Here is a 21,094-nt window from a genome sequence, read left to right as displayed (position 1 = left end):
AATAACAATTCTTAGCCTGCTTTCCAAGCAGATTTTGTAGAACTGTGGCTAAAATTTCCCAGGCACAGAGACTAGCATGAGGCTACAATACAAAGATATATCACTTTGGACACATGGGATACAATTAATATGGTAAACTCATGGGTTCATGTCACTTTGGACATATAGGATGCAATGGATATGGTATCCTCGTGGATATAACACAAGGATATGTCACCTGAACACAAGTATATTCATTTACACACAGGTTGGAGTTTTCTATTGAATCAATATTTCAAATCTTTGTTGCAAGAAAAAAATGAGGCAACAGACAGATATCTTCCTGTTTTAAAATATCAGGAAACCCTGGCCAGTGTGGCTCAGTTGGCTGGGCATAGTCGCATGCATCGAAGGGTTTCCAGTTGGATTCCCAGTCAGGGCATATGCCCAGTTTGCAGGCTCGATCCCTGGGGGGGGGGGGGGGGGCGTGTGGGAGGCAGATCGATGTTTCCCTCTCACATCAATCTTTCTCTCTCCCTACAAAAATTAATTTTAAAATCTTAAAAATCTTCAAATTACAAAGACAAGAAATAATTTGGTCCATAAAAGGCCAGTACACTTAGCTTCAGGCACTGGGGTAAGAGCAGAAAAAGCCCTTTCCAGTGGGTTCAAGGGTGATATTGGGGCATCACCAAGAGAGACCCTCTTCAGATTCCCCACCATCCACTTGGCTTCCAGTGGTAGAGAGATAAAGCAAGCAGAGGCTGAGACTGGCATTACTAGTTTGCATTTTATAAATGACTAAGCAACTGAAGCAGGTAACACATAAATATGGGTGTTTTGAGAATAAATCAAAATCCATACAATGAGTTTATTTCCTCTGGTTCTACTACCAAAAAAAAAAAAAATGGACAGAGAAGAAGGCAAGGAGGGAGAGAAAAGGATGGAAAAGAAAAGGGGAAGGGAGGGGAGGGAGAGGAAGAAACAAGAAGAGAATGGGGTGGGGACAGGGGAGACAGAGAATGAATGAGTTTCCAAAGGTGCTTATTCCCAGGAAATTATATTGTGGCAATTCAGAGGAATCTGTGAGTGGAGACGGGAATAACAACTCTGCTCACTTTGAGGGATGGCAAGAAAGGTCTTGGGAACACATTGGTCTCCAGTGGATGGGGCCTGTTTTCCTGCTTGGCCTCCTTGAGAATGCACTTTTGGGTGTTCATGGGAGGCCTCAGCTCCCTGGCTTTGAATCTGGCTTTGTAGCTTTGCTCTCTCTGTTTTTGCAAAAGCTGCACAGTGCTGAGACAGTGAACACTATTGGGATTGGGAGGGCACCTCAGGTTTTTCTTAGGCAGGAGGGACCAATGCAGGCAGCCCAGCTCTGGATTGGCCAGCAGGGATGTCCCAACCATTGGTGGAGGAAAAGGCTGCATGCAGTTGACCTTAAGGTGCTTGGCCAGCTCAAAGGGTCTCTTTCCATCTTTCCCTTCAACTATTTTCAATCCATATGCACAAGCCACACACTCATCCTTTTCCACACTCAGCACCTTCTCTTCTGGCTGCAAGAGAAAGCTCTTACTCTTCTTACCCTGAACATCCAAGCCATTTGGGGCTGAAGAATTCAGAGGAGGGAGAACTAACAGGGCCTTAGAATTCAATGAGTTTGAGATGGAGGGACCTTGGTCAGTACCGCTGTTGGAGTCTTGGCCCCTAACAGTCTCGGGGACGGCCCACTCTTCCATGCACCAAAGAAACTCCTTTATTTGCAGACCTTTTTTATCTCCCTGACTGTGGGAGGGAGAGCACATCTTGCTAATATTCCTGGAGGCAGTGGTGGGGCAGCCAGTGGGGCTCTGAGTCTGGGAGGAGCCACCTCGATCCTGCTCTGAGCCTGGCTCAGCCAGAGCCCTTGACTCCAACCTTCGAGCCTCGGTCTGAGGCCCGGTCTCAGGGATCCCTTGGGAGAGACTGACACAGAGTAAGCAGCCTCTGACACTTTCTCCCACCTTTGCCTTTTTACGTTTCTTTCTGGGCCAAATGCAAGCAGTTGGAGAAGTCTTTCCCCAACCTCGAACCTGAAAATAAAGCAGCGTATTACTCTCAGCTGATTGGCCGCCCCAATTTTGGTCCCATTCCCAATTTGGCCATTTGAACTAATATTTTTCTTTAAACAGATGTCTTTTTTTTTTTTTTTTAACTTTCAATACCTATTTTAGCCTCATATAAATAGCATTTTAAAATTTGAAATACTAAGCAATAGTATCTGTAATTGCCCACCTTGATGTGCTGACTATATATTTTTCAGATCTACATTAAATAAAAATCAATTCAAAACTATTTGTCCTTGTCCCCCCTGCCAGGCTTTCTTGTCCTTCCAGGCTCTGTTTACCAAACCCACCAGGAGACTGCTGCATGGGGGGGTGGGGGGTGGCTGGAGAGAGAGAGGATGAGCAGAGGCAGGTCCATGCCAACAGCCCTTGGATGTATATTTCAAAGCAGTTACCTTCAATAGTAAACTGAACCATCTAAACTTAGAATGTTTTAAATTCGTAAATAGGAGAGCCTATAGCCCTGACTTACCTGGCACGGGAACGTGTGTTTGGAAAGTCATAAATGCGGTGGGGGCGGTACAGTAGAGAGAGTATTAGAGGAGGGCTCTTGAAGACATGATTCTTTCAACTGTCAAGTGGACTTGGGTGAATCACTCTGCCTTGTCTTGCCCTCAGTTTCCACATTTATAAAATAAACCAAGTAGACTGGGGACTCTCAACCTTGGCACGACTAATATTTGGGGCTTGTTACGAACTGTATGTTTCTGTCCCTCCTAAAGTCCCATGTGTAAACCCTAATCTCCAATGTGATGGTATTTGGCGGTGCAGCATTTTAGGTGATTAGGATTAGATGAGGTCAAAAGGATGGGGCCCTCATGGTGGGATCAGTGTCCTTATAAGAAAAGGAGGAATCAAGGGATCTCTCTCTCTCTCTCTCTCTCTCTCTCTCTCTCTCTCTCTCTCTCTCTCTCTCTCTCTCTCCTTGTACACAACAAAGGCAGCCAGTGAGGGAAAACCAGGAAAAGGGCCCTCACCAAGAACCCAACCATGCTGGCACCTGATCTTAAATGTCCACCCTCTAGAACTGGGAGAAATAACTGTCTGTTGCTTAAGCCACCCTGTCTATGATGTTCAGGTATTGCAGCCTGAACCATACAGGGCTGGATTATCCCTTGCCAGGGTGCTGTCCCGGGCCTGGTAGGAGCAGCACTCCTGGCCTCCACCCATCAGAGGCCAGTAGCATCTCCTCCCCTCACCCCTTGTTGCGACATTACAAAGTGTCACCTGAGAAACAGTAGATCAAATTTCTTTTTAGTTCTAAATTTAGGATGCTATTCTTGATTCTAAGAATACGGTTAAACCCACGGGGTTCTGAGTAGAATCACTGGGACAGAAATCTCAGGTCTCTTGGGGGAATTTAATACAGTAGTTAAGGAGCTCAGGTTCTCGAGTCCAGAACTTGGCTACTGGCTGGTTGATCTTCAGCACATTATTTCACCCGTTGGGTGCCTTAGTATCCTTGGCTAAAAAGTAAGGCTGTTCATAATACCTGCCACATAGAACTAATGTGAGGTTGAATGAAGCATTTAATACTGTGGTTGCCAATACTGAGTGACATAAATACTCAATAAAAGGTACTGCTATCCTCATCATTAATATTTTACCTCTGTTCCAAATATTTCTATATTTAACTGTTTACACATTTTTTGGTAATAGTAACTATTTTTGAAAAAAGTAAAAAGGCTTGCATCCGAACACTGATATTCAGGCCCTCGCAGAGTAGCTCAGTTGGTTAGTGTGTCATCCTGATATACCAAAGTTGTGGGTTTGGTCCCTAGTCAGGGCACATACAAGAATGAACCAATGACTGCATAAATGAGTGGAGCAACAAATTGATGTTTCTCTCTCCTTCTCTCTCTCTCTCTCTCTCTCTAATCAATAAAAATAAAAAACACTTTATAAAACAACAACCAAAACACTAGTGTGCAAGAGACCTAACTCAAGAAGATACTTACTGCTTCTTCCCATCCAGTTTCGATAACAAACTTGTTGGCTTTTTCATCTTGTTCAAGCGTGATGTCACTGATATTGAGAAGACAACAAACATGATTCTTTTCCCTTCTTTCATCTGAATAAGTACACTTTAATTCAGTTTCTTCTGTGCTTGGAATTTCATTATTTTCACTATTTTCTAACTCCGTCTCCTTTTTCTGACAGAGATCCATTACTGTGATTACTCTGATGGTTGCTTAAAGTTTTTAACATCTTCTTCCTGTAGTTTGAAATGCGGATTGAACTCAGTTTTATTTTTCTTTTTAAAGCATACTAGTAACTCAGATGAAACATTTTCAACACATTCAGGAATAGACTCAGAAGAAATATTACAAAACCATCCATTGCCAACTATTGACAATATAAAAGATAAGTATAATTTTAATTAGAGACTAATGGATTTAAAGACCAAAGTTGAGAGTGAAGAAAAGAGGAGAGGAAGATGTTTAACAAGGCTCTATCCCTCATGATGGAGTACAGACTGCAGTAAGCAATGTAGCCTCACTACCCTCCACTCCAAAATGCCCAGATGATATTGTGCTAATAACAAGAGAACTGTAGTGGATGTGTGCGACTTATGCACACAGGCCTTCTCCTCTTTCTCTTCCCAACAACTCTGGATATCAGCTTGGGGATCCTTAGGCTTCTGAGGAAACTGGTAGAGCATATGGTCTAAGCTAGTCAATCAGTTTACCCTCATCCACCATATACAACTGGTGTCTTTATTAAAAGGGGAAATTTGGACACAGATGTGCATAGAGGGAAGATAATATGAAGAGACACAAGGAAAAGATGGCCATCTACTAGCGAAGGAGAGTGGCCTGGATCAGATCCTTCCTCATAATCTTCAGTAGGAATCAGCCCTGCCAACACCTTGACTTTGGACGTCGAGCCTCTAGAACGGTCAGGCTCTATTGTTTATGCCACCCAGTCTGTGGCCCTTTGGGGTGGCAGCCCTAGGAAACTAATATAGTAGATGATGGTGATAGTGTGATGGTGATGGAAGTGATGATGATGATGATGCTATCTATCCTTAACTGATGCTTTTCCCAAGTTGAAAATGGGACTTGGCATTTATAATCCAGTCAAAGGGTTAGAAAATTTATATCCTAGTATGAGCACAGACTTGAGTGCCAAACAGTCAGGGTTCCAATCTTATTTACTAGCTGTGTAAGGCTTAGATAAGTTACTTTTCTGGGTCGGTTTGCTCATATGAAAAGGGCATGATTACAACACTTTCCCACAGACAGATGTTCCTCCTGGGGCCTGCACAAGCTGCATTGATGAACTCTTAATGCCTAAGCAGTGGCCACCAATGATCCAGCTGAGTGCTTATGAAGAGCCAGTGCCTTCTTGAGGAAGTCCTTGCTTGTAATGAAATAAAGTCCACTGGGGACCACACACCTTGCTTTCTCTCACCCCAACATGATCCCTGCCAAAAACCCACATTTTTCCCCTTTTCTGTTGAGGTAGAGACAAGTAACTTCTTGTAACAGTATCTGTTCAATTACCATTTCAGCTTATTTATTTAGGCTTAGAGTGGCATTTAGATGGCAATAAAATTCCATTTACCGATGAAAGGTCAAATATCTTTGGACATCCTAATCTTTCCAGTATGACATCAGAGGAAATGAATGAGATCTGAAAGAAAAAAACTTATATTACAAGTGACTAAAAACTAGAAGTGCTATTTTATTTACAAACAGCATGACTGAGGACCTGACAGGTTGTGCAAACCAGCCGGATCCTCTCATATCGTGAAATTCCACTTCAGTCCCTGTCCAGGCCAAAGAAGCTCCTATAAATGCATTCTGACCTTGTTCTCTTCTAAATTACAAATACATTTGTACCAGAGAACCCCTTAGACTTATCAAGTGTACAGTTCAAAAGGAAAAAAAACACAGAGAATCAAAAGGAAAGGCATTTATTAAATAATAAAATAAACTTAAACTTGAGGCGATTATAGCAAAGAAATAGATATAGTTTAGGAGAGATTAAGTAGTGCTAGAATGCTTGAATCAATAAGAAGAATGTTATTTTTGCTTAAAATATCTCTACTGACAAGGCATTTACTACTTAGAGAATCTTCTCAAATGGCAAAGTAATTTACTGGTTCTCAAACTTGGCTGCACCTTGGAATCATCTGGGGAGCTTTATATAAAATAAAAATGCCCAGACCCCACCCGCAGAGATTCTGATTATAATTGGACTGGGCACAACTTGGCCATCAGGATTTTTTTTAATGTGAATTATTTTTAAAATATATTTTTGTTGATTTCAGAGAGAAAGGGAGAGGGAGGAAAAGAGAGATAGAAACATCAATTATGAGAGAGAATCATTGATCAGATGCCCCCTGCACACCCTCTACCAGGGATGGAGCCAATAACCCCAGGCATGTGCCCTGATCAGGAACTGAACCATGACCTCCTGATTCCTAGATCAACGCTCAACCACTGAGCCACATCCGGCCAGGCAGAATTTCTTAAATCACCTGAGATGATTCTAAAATCCAGGAAAATTGGAAAACTAGTGCTCTGTTAAAATGCTCTTTCTTATATTGAACCAATACTGCTTTTCCTGCTTCGCTCCCTGGTCCTAGCTTTGCCCTCCAGAGCAAGGCTCTGTGGTAGGAAGCCTTCCCATTCTTGGATGGGGTTAAGAAAGTCTATGTTAGCGTCAGCCTTCATACTGAAAGGTCCTGGGTTCAATTCTAGTCAAGGGCACATGCCCCAGTTGTGGGCTCGATCCCCAGTAGGGAGCATGCAGGAGGCAGCTGATCAATGATTCTCTCTCACTGATGTTTCTATCTCTCTCTCCCTCTCCCTTCCTCTCTGAAATCAACAACAACAACAACATATATATATATATATATGAAAGCCTGGCTAGTGTTACTCAGTGGTTGAGCATTCACCCATGAACCAAGAGGTCCCCGGTTCAATTCCCAGTCAGGGCACATGCCCAGGATACAGGCTCGATCCCCAGTAGGGGGCGTGCAGGAGGCAGCTGATCCATGTTTCTTTCTCATCCACGTTTCCATCTCTCTATCCCCCTCCCTTCCTCTCTCTCTAAAAAAAAATAAAAACATATCTTTAAAAATCGAAAGTCTATGATGCCTCTGAAGATGCTCAATGAGTTTTTTCAGAGAAGGGCCTGCATCTGAGTTACAAAGCAGTCTGCTACTACAAAAGGTTGGAGAATAATTGATACAGAGATTGTCCACTGCCCCAGCCTCCCAACAGTCCTATGAAAAAGCTCATGCATTCTTCTCTCTTTCAGGTTAACCATCTCCAGTGCCTTCAACTATTCCTCACATACCATGAGCATATGTGAAATCTGAGGGGAAGACTATATCGCTATCTCTATATATCTAGAGAGAGGAACAGCAGAGGCCAAGGATGCAATATTGGATAAGCCTGTATATTGGAGTCAGTAGAATTGGACCCAGAAAGGCCATCAGAAAAGGTTCCAGTCACATTATACTACAAAGTGTCAAAAGAAAGCCAGGTAACAATAATAACTTAATAATAAAACTTACTATAATATAGCTATTACTATTTGCAAATCTTTGCTATAAGCACTTTACATATTTGTTATAAAGAGTACATTTTTATAAGTACTTTACTCATTTAATGGGGGATCATGAGAACTATATTGACTCCTTATGACTAAAAACTAAGAATCATCTCTGTTGGTAAACATAGTATTCTTAGTGAAATGGTCAGACTCCTACATACCGGATTGCTCCTCCAGAACCCTGGTATCTTCAAGCAAGCTGGATCAAGATACTTCACAACTAAAACAATATTGGTGGTCTTTTCCTAATCAGAAAAAAAATCAGTTAGTGGAAAGCACAGTCTTAATTTTGTTTTCTGTCTATAAGTGTGCCTTCAAGTTTCACTGCCCATTCTTGTCTTCTAGCACTTGTAAGAGATGACAAATAGAAATGTACTTCTTACTATTCTATGCAGTTTTACTTTTATGTTGGAATACAGAAATATGCACTAATATAATATTCATAATTTTTATAGTAAAATTATGCCTACTTTACAGATTTGAAGTCAATTAAAAAAGTTCATGCTATTCTACTTGTTGACTTCCAATGGGCTTAACAATCAGATTCTGTTTGACAATTACTGGTATAAAGCAAATATCAAAGTCTGGTTATTAATGTGTTTTTTTCCCCCAAGAAAATCACATTAAGAAAGCACAAAGATGCCCTAACCGGTTTGGCTCAGTGGATAGAGCGTCGGCCTTCGGACTGAAAGGTCCCAGGTTCAATTCTGGTCAGGCACATCCCCAGTAGGAGGTGTGCAGGAGGCAACTGATCAATGTTTCTCTCTCATCGATGTTTCTAACTCTCTATCACTCTCTCTTCCTCTCTGTAAAAAAATCAATAAAATATATTTTTAAAAAATAGCACATAGAGGTCCAGTGTACTTTTCAAAAAAAAGAAAGAAAGAAAGAACAAAGATCATAGTGTAAAATGCTACCATGGGAAAATGCATTTGCAGATGCAACTAAAAATTGGATTTGGAGTATAAAGCAGGAAGGCACACAGATGTAGGCCAGAAGGTATTAACCTTTTGCACTCGGATGTCGAGATTAAAATTACTCTTTGAATGTATCAATAATTTGAAATATAAAAAATCCAAATAAATAAGTTTGTATGAAAAGAAACTCCAGTTTTTTATTCTACTGCCGCGCTTTGTAAAATCTGGGGTATTTAAAAAATTAAATCCCAAGTAGAATAAAGGAATCGAGAAAAAAGCAAGCGAGTACAAAGGGTTAAATTCCATGACATACACTATTGAAGTGACTCAAACCAAAATGTACAAAGAAGAAAATGTTGACTGAGGTCCAAGCTCCCAAAATACATGCTTGGATAAACATGAATAAACATGAAGAAAAACTGATCAAGGAACTTAAGATATTAGGAAATAAAATAAAGATGAATGATAATCTATAAAACAGAGATGGAAATTCACTATGATCTAGAAAATATCTTTTCTAGTAGCTTTTTAAAAAAATCCTCACCCAAGGTTACGATTTTATTGATTTGAGAGAGAAAGGGGGAGAGAGAAATATAGATGTGAGAGAAACATCAATTGATGGACTCCCATATGCACCTGACTAAGGATCGAAACACCAACCTAGGTATATGTGCTCTGACAGAGAATCAAACCAGCAACCTTCTGTTGTATAGGACGATGCTCCAACCAACTTAGCCATCCAGCCAGGCTCTAGTAGCATTTAAAGTCAGGAGTGGAAAGCAAATGATCAGCAAAAACACTGTAACAGAGTGTATTTTATTTTATCAATTAAAGATAAGCCATTTTGATTTGCTTCACAATAATCGTGCAAGGGGTGTGGGAGGTGTGGGGCATGTGGTGGTTGTGGTTAGAGAGAATATGATAAAATAAATTATGTTTATTTGGTCATAAGCCTTATTTGTTATAGATGGGTATGAGGACATAGAAGTTAACTGCATTATTTTTTAACTTTAAAAAATTTTTTATTGATTGATTTTAGAGAGAGGGAGAGAGAAAGAGAGAAAGAAAAAGATTGATTTTGTTATTCCACTTATTTATGCATTCATTGGTTGCCCTTACCAGGGGATCGAAACCACAACCTTGGCATATCAGGACAATGTTCTAACCAACTGAGCTATCCAGCCAGAGCTACTTCTTTCTACTTTTATATGTGTGAACTTTCCCATAATAAAGAAAAATTAAGCCCAGCTGGTGTACTCAGTGGTTGAGTGTCGACCTATGAACCAGGAGGTCAGGGCAGGGTTGTGAGTTCCATTCCCAGTGGGGGGGCATGCAGGAGGCAGCCGATCCAATCCATGATCCTCTCTCATCATTGATGTTTCTCTCTCTCTCTCCCTCTGGCTTCCTCTCTGAAATTAATTATATATATGTTAAAATGGAGTACAAAGGATTGAAATCAATGTAAACTGAGAACAATGACCATATCTGCTATTTACAAATAAGTAAAGAAAAAAACTATGTGAAGTAGAGGCCACCTGACCAAGAACATAAAGAAATTTCCAAAGGCTAATAGCTGAAGAGAAACTAAGGAAAGCAGAAGACACAAGAAGAGAGAAGGATGTCATATTAGTATAGAAAGGGACTTTGTATTTCTTTGTATTCTCTGTATTTCTTTGATAGAGAAGGTGATAACGTGCTTAATTCATCTTAATAAAAGTGAAGTTAAAAATTGATATTTAAAATATCCATAAAACTCTGAATTTGGGGATTTTGTTTTGTTTTTACTTTGTCTCAGATAAGGCTCACCCTGCCAGGTTCTTTTTTTTAAAATATATTTTTATTAATTTCAGAGAGGAAGGGAGAGGGATAGAGAGATAGAAACATCAATGATGAGAATGAATCATTGATTTGCTGCCTCCTTCACACCCCACACTGGGAATCAAGACCACAACCCAGGCATGTTTCCTTGTCTGGAATCGAACCTGGGACCTTTCAGTCCACATGCCAATGCTCTATCCACTAAGCCAAATCGGTTAGGGCCCTGCCAGGTTCTTTTTGGAAAAGGTTGCCCTGGCAGCCCTACTAGTGTACAGGTCAGTTTGGCATGGTCACTGTCTGTTAGCTAGAGCTACCTAGTATTAGTCTAGATCAGTGGTCGGCAAACTCATTAGTCAACAGAGCCAAATATCAACAGTACAACGATTGAAATTTCTTTTGAGAGCTGAAAACCTACTTCTGCGCATGGGACACGAAGTTTCAATTGCACTGTACGTGCATGCCCACACGTGGTATTTTGTGGAAGAGCCACACTCAAGGGGCCAAAGAACCGCATGTGGCTCGCGAGCCGCAGTTTGCTGACCACTGGTCTAGATGGGCAAGGTTATGCTGTTAATAACTAGCAATCCTGATTTCCCCCCTCAGTGATAAAAAACAATAAAACTTTATTTCTAACACATGTGACATGTCCATTGTCTGATACTGTAGACTCTGCTCCACATTATCCTCACTCTGGAATTGAACTAATGGAGACACCATAATGGAAAACTATAGCCAACTATGACAGCAAACATGAGAAATCACACACTGACTCTTAGATGCTTCTGCCTGGAAGTAACATGACTTCAGTTCCCATGTCATTAGTGGGAACAAGTCAGAAGGTACTGCCTAAGAAAAGTGGGGATTATACTTCCTCCTAAATCTCCAGAAGGAAAAGGAAGCCAGATTTTGGCAACCAGTAATAATGTCTTGGTATCACACTGGTAGGTATTTTCTGATGTGACATATAAAGCAGATGGTCCTTATATACTAAGAATGTCACCACCTAAAATGTGTACATTTATGGTCCTTGAAAAGAGTCCAGGACCCTGGGAATGGGAAGTCCTAGGTCTTGGGAAGATAAGACTATGTGCCTATGGCATTATAATCCTTTTCTTAAAACTTTTTTTCAATTTTTTGGATTTTAAAACATATATAAAAATATATAGGCCTAAGAATTGACAATCTTTAAAAAGGTGGCTGAATATTAAGATATGAATCTAATACAGGATTTATTATTGATATTGACAAGCTGGCTTTAAATTTTAATAGGAAATGCAAAGGAACTATAATAGCTATACCAATTAATAAAACAAAATATAAAGTGGAAGAATCATACTACCCAATTAAAAAAATCAACATAAAGCTATAGGAATCAGTATGATATTGGTGAATGGAAAGACACATAGATCAATGGGCCAGAATAGGGAGTCCAGAAATATATCCACATAAACAGGCCAATTGATTTTTGACAAAATGCCAAAATAGTGAAATGCATACAGGATAGTCTTTCTAAATATAGTGTGGCATGTGGCAACCTCTGGCCATCCAAAAAAAAAGAAAAAAAAATTTAACTCAAAATGAATCATAGTCCTAAATAAAAATCATAAAACTATGTAACTATAAAACAAAAAAACACACAGCCCCAGTGCCACAAATACAGCTTTTATGGTTGGCCCTTACAATTTTGTTTGTTAACACGGATGATTTTCCTACATTAAAAAGTGCAAAGTTTCAAAAAACAAAAAACAAACACAATCTTCTTGACCTGGGGTTAGGCACTGTTCTTAGATATGCTTAAATAATTTTAATAACTGAGAGCTCATTATTTTACAAGCTATTTTCCATTCCAGTGGCATGTTCTCCAAAATAAACTGATGAACAAAATAGATCCAGAGACACAGAAGTATGGAACAGACTGATGAATTTCCACGGGAAGGGAAGGGTGAAGGAATGAGGGGTTGTGAGTAATTACCCGGGGAACTTATATGTATATACTAGAGGCCTGATGCACGAAATTCGTGCAAGGGCCTTGGCCCTGGCCCCTGCCCCCCACCGCGGCCTGGGGCCTCTGCCACCTCTGCTGTGGCTTTGTCCAGAAGGAAGGAATTCCGGAAGGATGTCTGGTTTAATTAATAATATATTATGCTTTTATTATTATAGATATGCATAGCCCATGGACCCAAACAACGAAGTGGTGAGGGGAGGGGAAGGGTGGCAGGGGTCAATGGGAAAAAATAAACAAACAAATGAAGGGGATATCTGTAATACTTTAAAAAATAAAGATAATTTTTTTTTAAAAAAAATTGAAATGTTCTCAAATCAAGACATCTGCAAGCCTGAAAATTTTGTTTCTCAGTTCCTGGCATTCCTCCCAAAAGCAACACATGACAATGCTGAAAATATCTGAAGACAGTTCTAATTTCTTCAGACAAGAACCTCAAATTCCCTCATCTTTTTTTTTTATTTTTATTGATTTTTTACAGAGAGGAAGGGAGAGAGACAGAGAGCTAGAAACATCGATGAGAGAGAAACATCAATCAGCTGCCCCCTGCACACCCCCCACCGGGGATGCGCCCGCAACCAAGGCACATGCCCTTGACCGGAATCGAACCTGGGACCCTTCAGTCCGCAGACCGACGCTCTATCCACTGAGCCAAACCGGTTTCGGCAAATTCCCTCATCTTAAGAATGCACAGTCACTTATCAATGTCTTTAAAATGTAGTATCTGGAAATTAGGACATACTTAAAATTCAGTTTGCCTAGAAGTATCTGTTTTGAAACCTGAATCCCTTTGATCTACACCTATTAATTCAACAAAGATTGCTATATATTTTAAATGCTATATCCCAATCTTTTTTTTTTTTTTTGAAAGAGAGATAGAGATTTGTTGTTCCAATTATTTATGCATTCATTGGCTTGGTTGACTCTCTGTTTTTTTAAATTAATTTCAGAGAGGAAGGGAGAAGGAGAAAGAGAGAGAAATATCAATGATGAAAGAGAATCATTGTTTGGCTGCCTCCAATGGGGTATGGAGCCTGCAACCCAGGCATGTGCCCTGACAAGAAATCGAACAGTGACCTTTTGTTCACAGGTTGACTTTCAACCACTGAGCCACACTGCGCCAGGCCACTGGTTGATTCTTGTATGTGCCGTGACCTGGGATGGAACCCGCAACCTTGGCATATCAGGAAAATGCTCTAACCAACTGAGCTACCTGACCAGGGCCTATATCTCAATCCTGAATAACACTGAGCTTAAGGTCAACTACAACTTCTAGATTTTCTCACATGAATTGTTAATAATCCCTGTCTTCTTAACTTCATGCCCATGCTGTTGATTTTCTTTATTTTTATTTTTATTTTTTCTTCTAATTGGCTAGCTGTAGACATCCAAATTTATCAGATTCTTCTAAAAAAATATTTTTCTTGGTTTTGGATCATCACCCCAACCTGCTTAGATCACTCTGAGTCATTTCTTCCAATTCCTACTTTAAGACTTCATTAATTTAATAGACTTCTGTAACTTCATCTAAATCACTGATATAAATGTTGAGGAGAGGATAAAGGACAATGTCCTATGGATATCCCTGGTTTGGGCATTTACTAATTATCCAACCGCATACACAATTATCTGGCCTACATTTCTACATGCTACAGGATTCCTGATCCATCTATTTAGGTAACCCCACTGAAAACAAAAAGGAATCTTACCAAGAGTTAAGGAAATTTACATTTACATTGATGTCCATTAATTTTTTACATTTATTATCTACATTAGGTATGAAGAATATGTTCCAAATGATCAGTTCCAAATAAGTAGTGGCTACTTAGGGTGTTGTGTTGAGAAGGATCATAAGACTTGGCCATGCCGAAACCGGTTTGGCTCAGTGGATAGAGCGTTGGTCTGCGGACTGAGGGGTCCCAGGTTCGATTCCGGTCAAGGGCATGTACATTGGTTGCGGGCACATCCCCGGTGGGGGCTGTGCAGGAGGCAGCTGGTCGATGTTTCTCTCTCATCGATGTTTCTAGCTCTCTATCCCTCTCCCTTCCTCTCTGTGGAAAATCAATAAGAATATATAAAATAAAAAAAAAAAAAAAAGACTTGGCCACTATGGGAAAGAGTTCTGTGATTGATTAATGAAGTCTGTCAGGGAACAAATAGGGGCAGTGGTAGCACATTTACCATATTTGCCATTGCCTGTCTACATAGTCAGACTACAAATGTGGCACCCTAGATTCCTACACCTGGTTGACACATTCCTAATCAATTAACTGTGGGGGTAAAGTTGATAGGTCAGAAGTGAAAAGCCCATGGTTTTTAAGTCAAAAGCAGGCTGTAATCCCTCAAAACTCCTTACCACTTCCCTGGCTCTACACCATGTCTCCACACCTACCCCCATCTTCCTAGAAGTTTCAGGTTTAAAGGAATCTTGAGTCCATGTCAGAATTTCAGCCAGGGAAAGATGGGTTTCAGGCAGTTTCACTTGGAATTATAAATGAATGTTCCTGTGGACCATATCATTATGTGTTGAAGAAATCAATAAATAGAAACAGTCATGGTGGAAGTTGTTTCTTTCTTTCTCTCTTTCTTTCTTTCTTTCTTTCTTTCTTTCTTTCTTCCTTCCTTCCTTCCTTTCTTTCTTCTTTCTTTTCTCTCTCTCTCTCTTTCTCTCTCTTTTTTTTTTTGTTTAATCTTCACCTGAGGATATTTTCCCATTGAGGTTTTTTTGGTATATATATTTAGAGAGAGGGAGTGGAAAGGAGAGAGAGAAACAAAGAGAGAAATATCAATTGGTTGCTTCCCACACGAGCCCCAACCAAGGCCAGGGATCTGGGGATTGAGCCTGCAATCAAGGTACATACCCTTGACTGGAATCAAAGCTGGGACCCTTCAGTCTACAGCTGACGTTCTAACCACTGAGAAAACCAGCCAGGGCTAGTTAAGTTTCTTAATACAGAGCTATATGAACTGGTCTTGAAGATTGGTCTGGGCATGCTGATTACTATAACATCACAGTTCTAAAGGAAACTGTCATTGGTACTTCAATCTGATTTATAATTTTGAAACACAATTCTTGTAACGAGTTGAAATTCTGCCTCAAAGTTAAGCATTTGCGCCGCCCAATTTGGGTCAATTGTTTACACTTTTAAGAGTATAAATCTTATCTCCCTATGTTAATTATTTGTGCCTCGTGTTTACTATGTGCCTATAGAGCACCGCAGCTTTGATTGTTCACAGGAGTGCAGTTCCTACAGCAATCTGAGCTCGGATCAGACCATTTTTATTCCAATCACAGTCTCCAACTCTCTCACTTTTTTCCATTCACTCACTCAGTGCCTACTAGATGCCTAGGACCGGGGACAAAGCGTGAAGCAATGCCCAGCTCTCCCACAGCTCACAGTCTACCTGAAAATACAAGTCATCAAACACAGACCCAACCTGTCTCTCCTAAAAGAAAGGCTCTTCCCTTCCCTTTAATAGCCCCTCCCTTCCCTCAGGCACCCTACTTCTTCCAAGATCCTTCCTTCTTCCTCGTCTACCTCCACCCCTGCCAACAGCAGTTCCTACCCAGCCACACAAGATGCCTTCTCTTCTTTCGAGAGATAACCACGCCAGCAAAACTTCCCCATTTGCCGCACCGAGCCCCACCCCTTCCCCAAGTGGCTCCTCCCTCATAGGGACCCGCCCTTTCAGCGGCCCCGCCCACTCCCCCACCCACACCGTGCGGCTGCTCCCCAGGCCCCGCCCTCAATCCCAGCGCTGGTACCTCTCCCTTTTGCATCCCCGGCTCACAGGGCAGCTGCTTCTCTTACTCGGCGGGGCTCTCGCTCTGCTGCGCGTGAAGTGGGATGGGGCCTTGCTCTCGGGGCGGGGAAGCGGCCGCCGCCACTCACACCCTCACATGTGGGGCCAGGGCGGTGGAAAGCCCCCACCCCCGGCAGCTTAGTCTTCGCCGGCGGCGGGCGAGGGCGACAGTTGCCCTGGGTTACAACGCACTGGAGGTGGGGGCGGAGGTGGTGGGGGTGGGCGGGCCCGCGGGGGTTCATAGCGGAAGTGACGCAGGGCCCGTCTCGCGCAACAAACTGAGCGCGCGAGGCGACGCTGGCTGTCACTGTGAGCGCGTGCTCCCAGCAGGCTCTGCGCGGCCGCACGCCCTCCACCGCGGGAGAAGCTGCACCGACGCCGACGCCTGGCCCGCTGCTAGAGCCTGAGGCGGCGTTGCGTAGCCCGGAACGCCAGTCAGGGAAGTAAGCGAGGGGCTGGATGCCCGCAGGACCCCGAGGGCCCTTTCGACAGACTTCATGCTCCTCGGAGGCCCAGGGACTCTTACCAGACCGTCTCGCTCTGGGGCCGAATTTTTCTGAGGTGAGGCCTCCGTGTTCATTGCAGGATGGTTAGTAGCATCCAAAATGCCCCCAACTTTGCCAGCTGACCACTAGTCTCCCCTCCCCCATGAGAACGCTGGTGCTAGGGTGATGTAGGCCAAAAAACGTAAGAGTAGGATCCATTGGTCTTTAACTTTTCGGCGCCTGCTTGGCAGTACAACCAACACTTACTGAACTTGTGTAGAAGCACAGCTCTTGTGAATTGGGCATTGGGAGATTTTTTTTTTTTTTAAAGAAATGAAGAAAAGTAGCCTCACGCCTTTAAATCAACTGAGGAACTCGTTGAACACAGTGCGAGGCTCTCTCCCTTATGCCCTCCCACCTGTGGTGCTGGTACATTGGAGCACCCAGAGGTGCAGCCAGGGGTGGGAACCTAAGTCCAGGCATTAGGTGGTAGAGCGTCGATCCAACTCAAGTTTGATTCTGGTTTTAGAAATGTGAATATTTATGTCGGAAAAATATTAGGATATAAGTCCTTTAGAGCGCTGGTTAAAAGGCATTTGGAAAGGTAGCTACTCCTGCCCTAGCTGGTTTGGCTCAGTGGATAGCCCATCGGCCTGCAGACTGAAGGGTCGCGGGTTTGATTCCAGTCGAGGTCACATGCCAAGGTGCGGGCTTGGTCCCCTGTAAGGGGGTGTGCAGGAGGCAGCCGATTAAGGATTCTCTCTCATCATTGATGTTTCTAACTCTCCCTTCCCCTTACTCTCTGAAATCAATAAAAACATATTTTTAAAAAGATAGCTACTCCTGCTTTTTTTAAAGTCCATGCAAAGACTATCTTATATAATGTCTTCGAATATCACAATATTCTACGATGTTAGAACAAAGTACTTTTATAGAATCTGACTTTTTAAGTTATCATTTCTTTACCTAAAATATACATATTTGGATCATTTGGCTTTCACAACCTGGAAGGAATGGTATGCCTGCATGCTTCTAAAAAGAATTGTAGACAAAACTCATACCCCATTGCAATTTTTTTTTGTTAAAACATAAAAATTTAATCTTAAATATAAATAGTAGCCAAGGATGTAACATGCAGAGTATCACAAAAGCACACGTTCTTAAATGCTACATTATTCTTTTAATAGTGTTGAAAGAAATCTAAATTTAATGACAATTTGATACCTATCAAAACTTACTTTAAAATACATGAATAAACTAAAGATGGAAATTTTTCTTTTGCTTTTTCTCCGTAAGTTCATAATTTTATTTTTATTCTGCTTCCTCCACAGAATTTTATTCTAATATCCAGGTTTTTCATAGATGTAAGCTGAGACACCTTGTTCATATTTAAATGCACATGAAAGCAGTTTTGTTATATCAGTCTCTTAACTTTTTAAAAAACTCCTTTCCACACCAGAAATCACATGGTGATCAACAAGAAAAAACTTAATGATCTATCAGCTGACAGTTTGGTTGGGTCCTTTTTTAGTTCTATTGAAAACAGAAAATTTGAAAACATCTGTTTAGCGGAATGTTATCCACTCATTAAACCTACTTTTTCAATTTCTGAGAAGTATACCAGTCTCAACTAAGATTCACTAAATGATTAATTAAACTTCTTGACGGAAAGTACATTTTCCTAAGTACATGTGAAAGTTGGAAGTCCTGGTAACTGATTTCCTTCACACTAATCAGGCCTGCATGTTTTAAATGTACTAGTAATCACTAATGAAATCTAGCAAGTAAAAGCCTGCTAGCATGATTGAATAGAAACATTAAGGGATGAGTGTGTTTGGCTAGTTGTTTATAAAAAGCTAATATAGATTGAATCAAGATATCATCAGTTCTAGTACAGTATCTCAGAGTTGGCAAAGGGATGTTTCCAAAACAGAGAAAGATGGGGTCAGGAGGTTTATGGAAACTATACTTTGTGCTCAATTTTGAGCCTAAATCAGCTCTTAAAAAATTAAGTCTATTTAGAGGGGAAAAAATACTGATGAGGGTAGGTGGTCAGTACTAAAGCCATGTTGCAGGAAAAATATTTTTTTTTATTATATATTTTATTGCTTTTTTACAGAGAGGAAGGGAGAGGGACAGAGAGCTAGAAACATCAATGAGAGAGAAACATCGATCAGCTGCCTCCTGCACACCCCCCACCGGGGATGTGCCTGCAACCAATGTACATGCCCTTGACCGGAATCGAACCTGGGACCCTTCAGTCCGCAGGCCGACGCTCTATCCACTGAGCCAAACCGGTTTTGGCAGGAAAAATATTTAAAAAATATATATTTTATTGATTATTTACAGAGAGGAAGGGAGAGGGATAGAGAGCTAGAAATATAGATGAGAGAGAAACACCGATCAGCTGCCTCCTGCACACCCCCCACCGGGATGTGTCCGTAACCAATGTACATGCCTCAACTGGAATCGAACCTGGGACCCAGTCCGCAGGCCGATGCTCTATCCACTGAGCCAAACCGGTTCCGGCAGGAAAAATATTTTAATCTTGATGTAAAGTGAGGGCCTTTTTTTTTTTTAATATATATATTTATTGATTTTTTACTGAGAGGAAGGGAGAGTTTGAAACATCGATGAGAGAGAAACATCGATCAGCTGCCTCCTGCACACCTGCCCCTGGGGATGTGCCTGCATCCAAGGTACATGCCCTTGACCAGAATCGAACCTGGGACCCTTCAGTCTGCAGGCTGACGCTCTATCCACTGAACCAAACCGATTAGGGCAAGTGAGGGCCTTTTCTGAGGAAGGGAAATGTGTGATTGAGTCTGAAATAATAATTATAGACCAGTAATGAAGGCAGTTATAGTTAGCATGATTTTCTTTAAACTGAAGGTAAGCAGTACATTTTATCAGCCCCCCGCAAAATTGGGGAAATTTAGAAAAATATAAAATTTCTAATTTGCTGAGTTGATCTGAAATACCAGCCTCATTTTCACGTTAGCATGCCTATGCAGAGCCCCCTAGTGGTTTTTCATTAAAAATACTGTCAACTAGCCCTAGACCAGGGGTCCTCAAACTACGGCCCACTGGGTGTTTTTGCCGTCGCTGCCTATCTTGCTTAGCAGCCAGTGTGCATAGGAATTTGTTCATAGTTGTTTTTTTTAAACTATAGTCCGGCCCTCCAATGGTCTGAGGGACGGTGAACTGGCCCCGTTTAAAAAGTTTGAGGACCCCTGCCCTAGACTTTTGGCTCAGTGGATGGAATGTCTGCCCAGGGACTGAAGGGTCCTGGGTTCGATTTTGGTCAAGGGCATGAACTGAGTTGCAGGCTGGATCCCCACCCCTGGTTGGGGCACCTGCGGAAGGCTACCAATCCATGTGTCTCTCTCACATTGATGTTTCTCTCTCTGTGTCTCTTCCCCCTCCCTTCTATTCTCTCTAGAAATCAATGGAAAAATATCCTTGGGTGAGGATTAACAAACAAACAAAAAATACTGGGAGATGATATAAAACTGCCCATCTCTTTCAGACTACAATCACTGATGTACTTTCACTTTAGAAAGGCCATTTCTGTTTCCCACCTTTAAAACATTCATCTCCCCACCCCGTTCCATTTAAGTATTTTTTTAATAGTAACATTTGCTAAAAAACTGATAAAGAGGGAACCAGAAAATGTGAAAATCCTAACCATGACTGCCCAACTTTTTAACAATCTCTTATTCTCTCCATCACCTTATCTGTAAAATGGTGGTAGCTATCTACCTCTGGTTATTACTGTGAGCATTAAAGAATATATGAGAGCACCTTCAAAACAAAAAAGTAAAATGTATATAATTACCCATTTTTATTTCCAAAGCAGATAGTCAAATTAATTACCCTGAATAATAATTACACAAATAGGAAGACAATCATCTGGGGTATCTCGGATACCTTCTTGCTAAGGGTGCAGTGATACAACTCAACAGTCATATGGCCATTGGCACAGTCTTGGAAAGAATGGTTTCTGTCTGCTGAGGAGCAGGAAAGATTTGTTATTTATCTCCCTTCTCCCTCTGGGGTTTCATTTGCTGTTCATTCACCATCAGAAGGTGTTAGTCAAAATACTTTCCTTTTCCTCTAGTAACAAGGAAAATGATGGAGGAGTTTGTGTGCTCTTGCTGTGTGAGTATATATATATACCAGGTGTACCGGTTAATAATGCAGATTTTGTAATAAAAGAAAACACGATAATTGCAAGAGAAACATCAAAAGTGCTTTATTCAAAGTAATGTCCACCGCTAGCTACACATTTCCCCATCTTTCAGGTAATCTGTGGATAACGTCCCAATAGAACTTTTCTTTGTTTTAAGGCAAACCATTCAGAGACCTAATTTTCCACTTCTTTGAACGTTTTGAAGTGCTGCTCAGAAAGTGCAT

General features: G+C 41.3%; 1 protein-coding gene across 6 annotated transcripts; it reads right to left on the bottom strand.

The window, feature by feature from the left end:
- Positions 1-830: 830 nt before the first annotated feature.
- Positions 831-16,396, bottom strand: C21H16orf46 (chromosome 21 C16orf46 homolog). 6 transcript variants are annotated; one of them, XM_028142854.2, is made up of 5 exons: positions 16,156-16,396; positions 7,814-7,897; positions 5,591-5,720; positions 4,043-4,299; positions 831-2,051 (listed from the first exon to the last, which is right to left on the bottom strand). In XM_028142854.2, exons 4-5 carry the CDS (start codon positions 4,250-4,252, stop codon positions 1,053-1,055), a joined length of 1,209 nt encoding a protein of 402 aa, XP_027998655.1. In that variant the 5' UTR covers positions 4,253-4,299; positions 5,591-5,720; positions 7,814-7,897; positions 16,156-16,396; the 3' UTR covers positions 831-1,052. The 6 variants fall into 6 exon arrangements, with proteins under 6 accessions (XP_027998655.1, XP_008137918.1, XP_027998652.1 ...); XM_008139696.3 differs by having other exon boundaries at positions 5,652-5,720; XM_028142851.2 differs by having other exon boundaries at positions 5,652-5,720; positions 16,182-16,396.
- Between the last annotated feature and the right edge of the window lie 4,698 nt (positions 16,397-21,094).

This window comes from Eptesicus fuscus, chromosome 21, assembly GCF_027574615.1.
Source record: "Eptesicus fuscus isolate TK198812 chromosome 21, DD_ASM_mEF_20220401, whole genome shotgun sequence".
NCBI lineage: Eukaryota > Metazoa > Chordata > Mammalia > Chiroptera > Vespertilionidae > Eptesicus > Eptesicus fuscus.
This window is presented reverse-complemented; position numbering and strand designations above follow the sequence as displayed.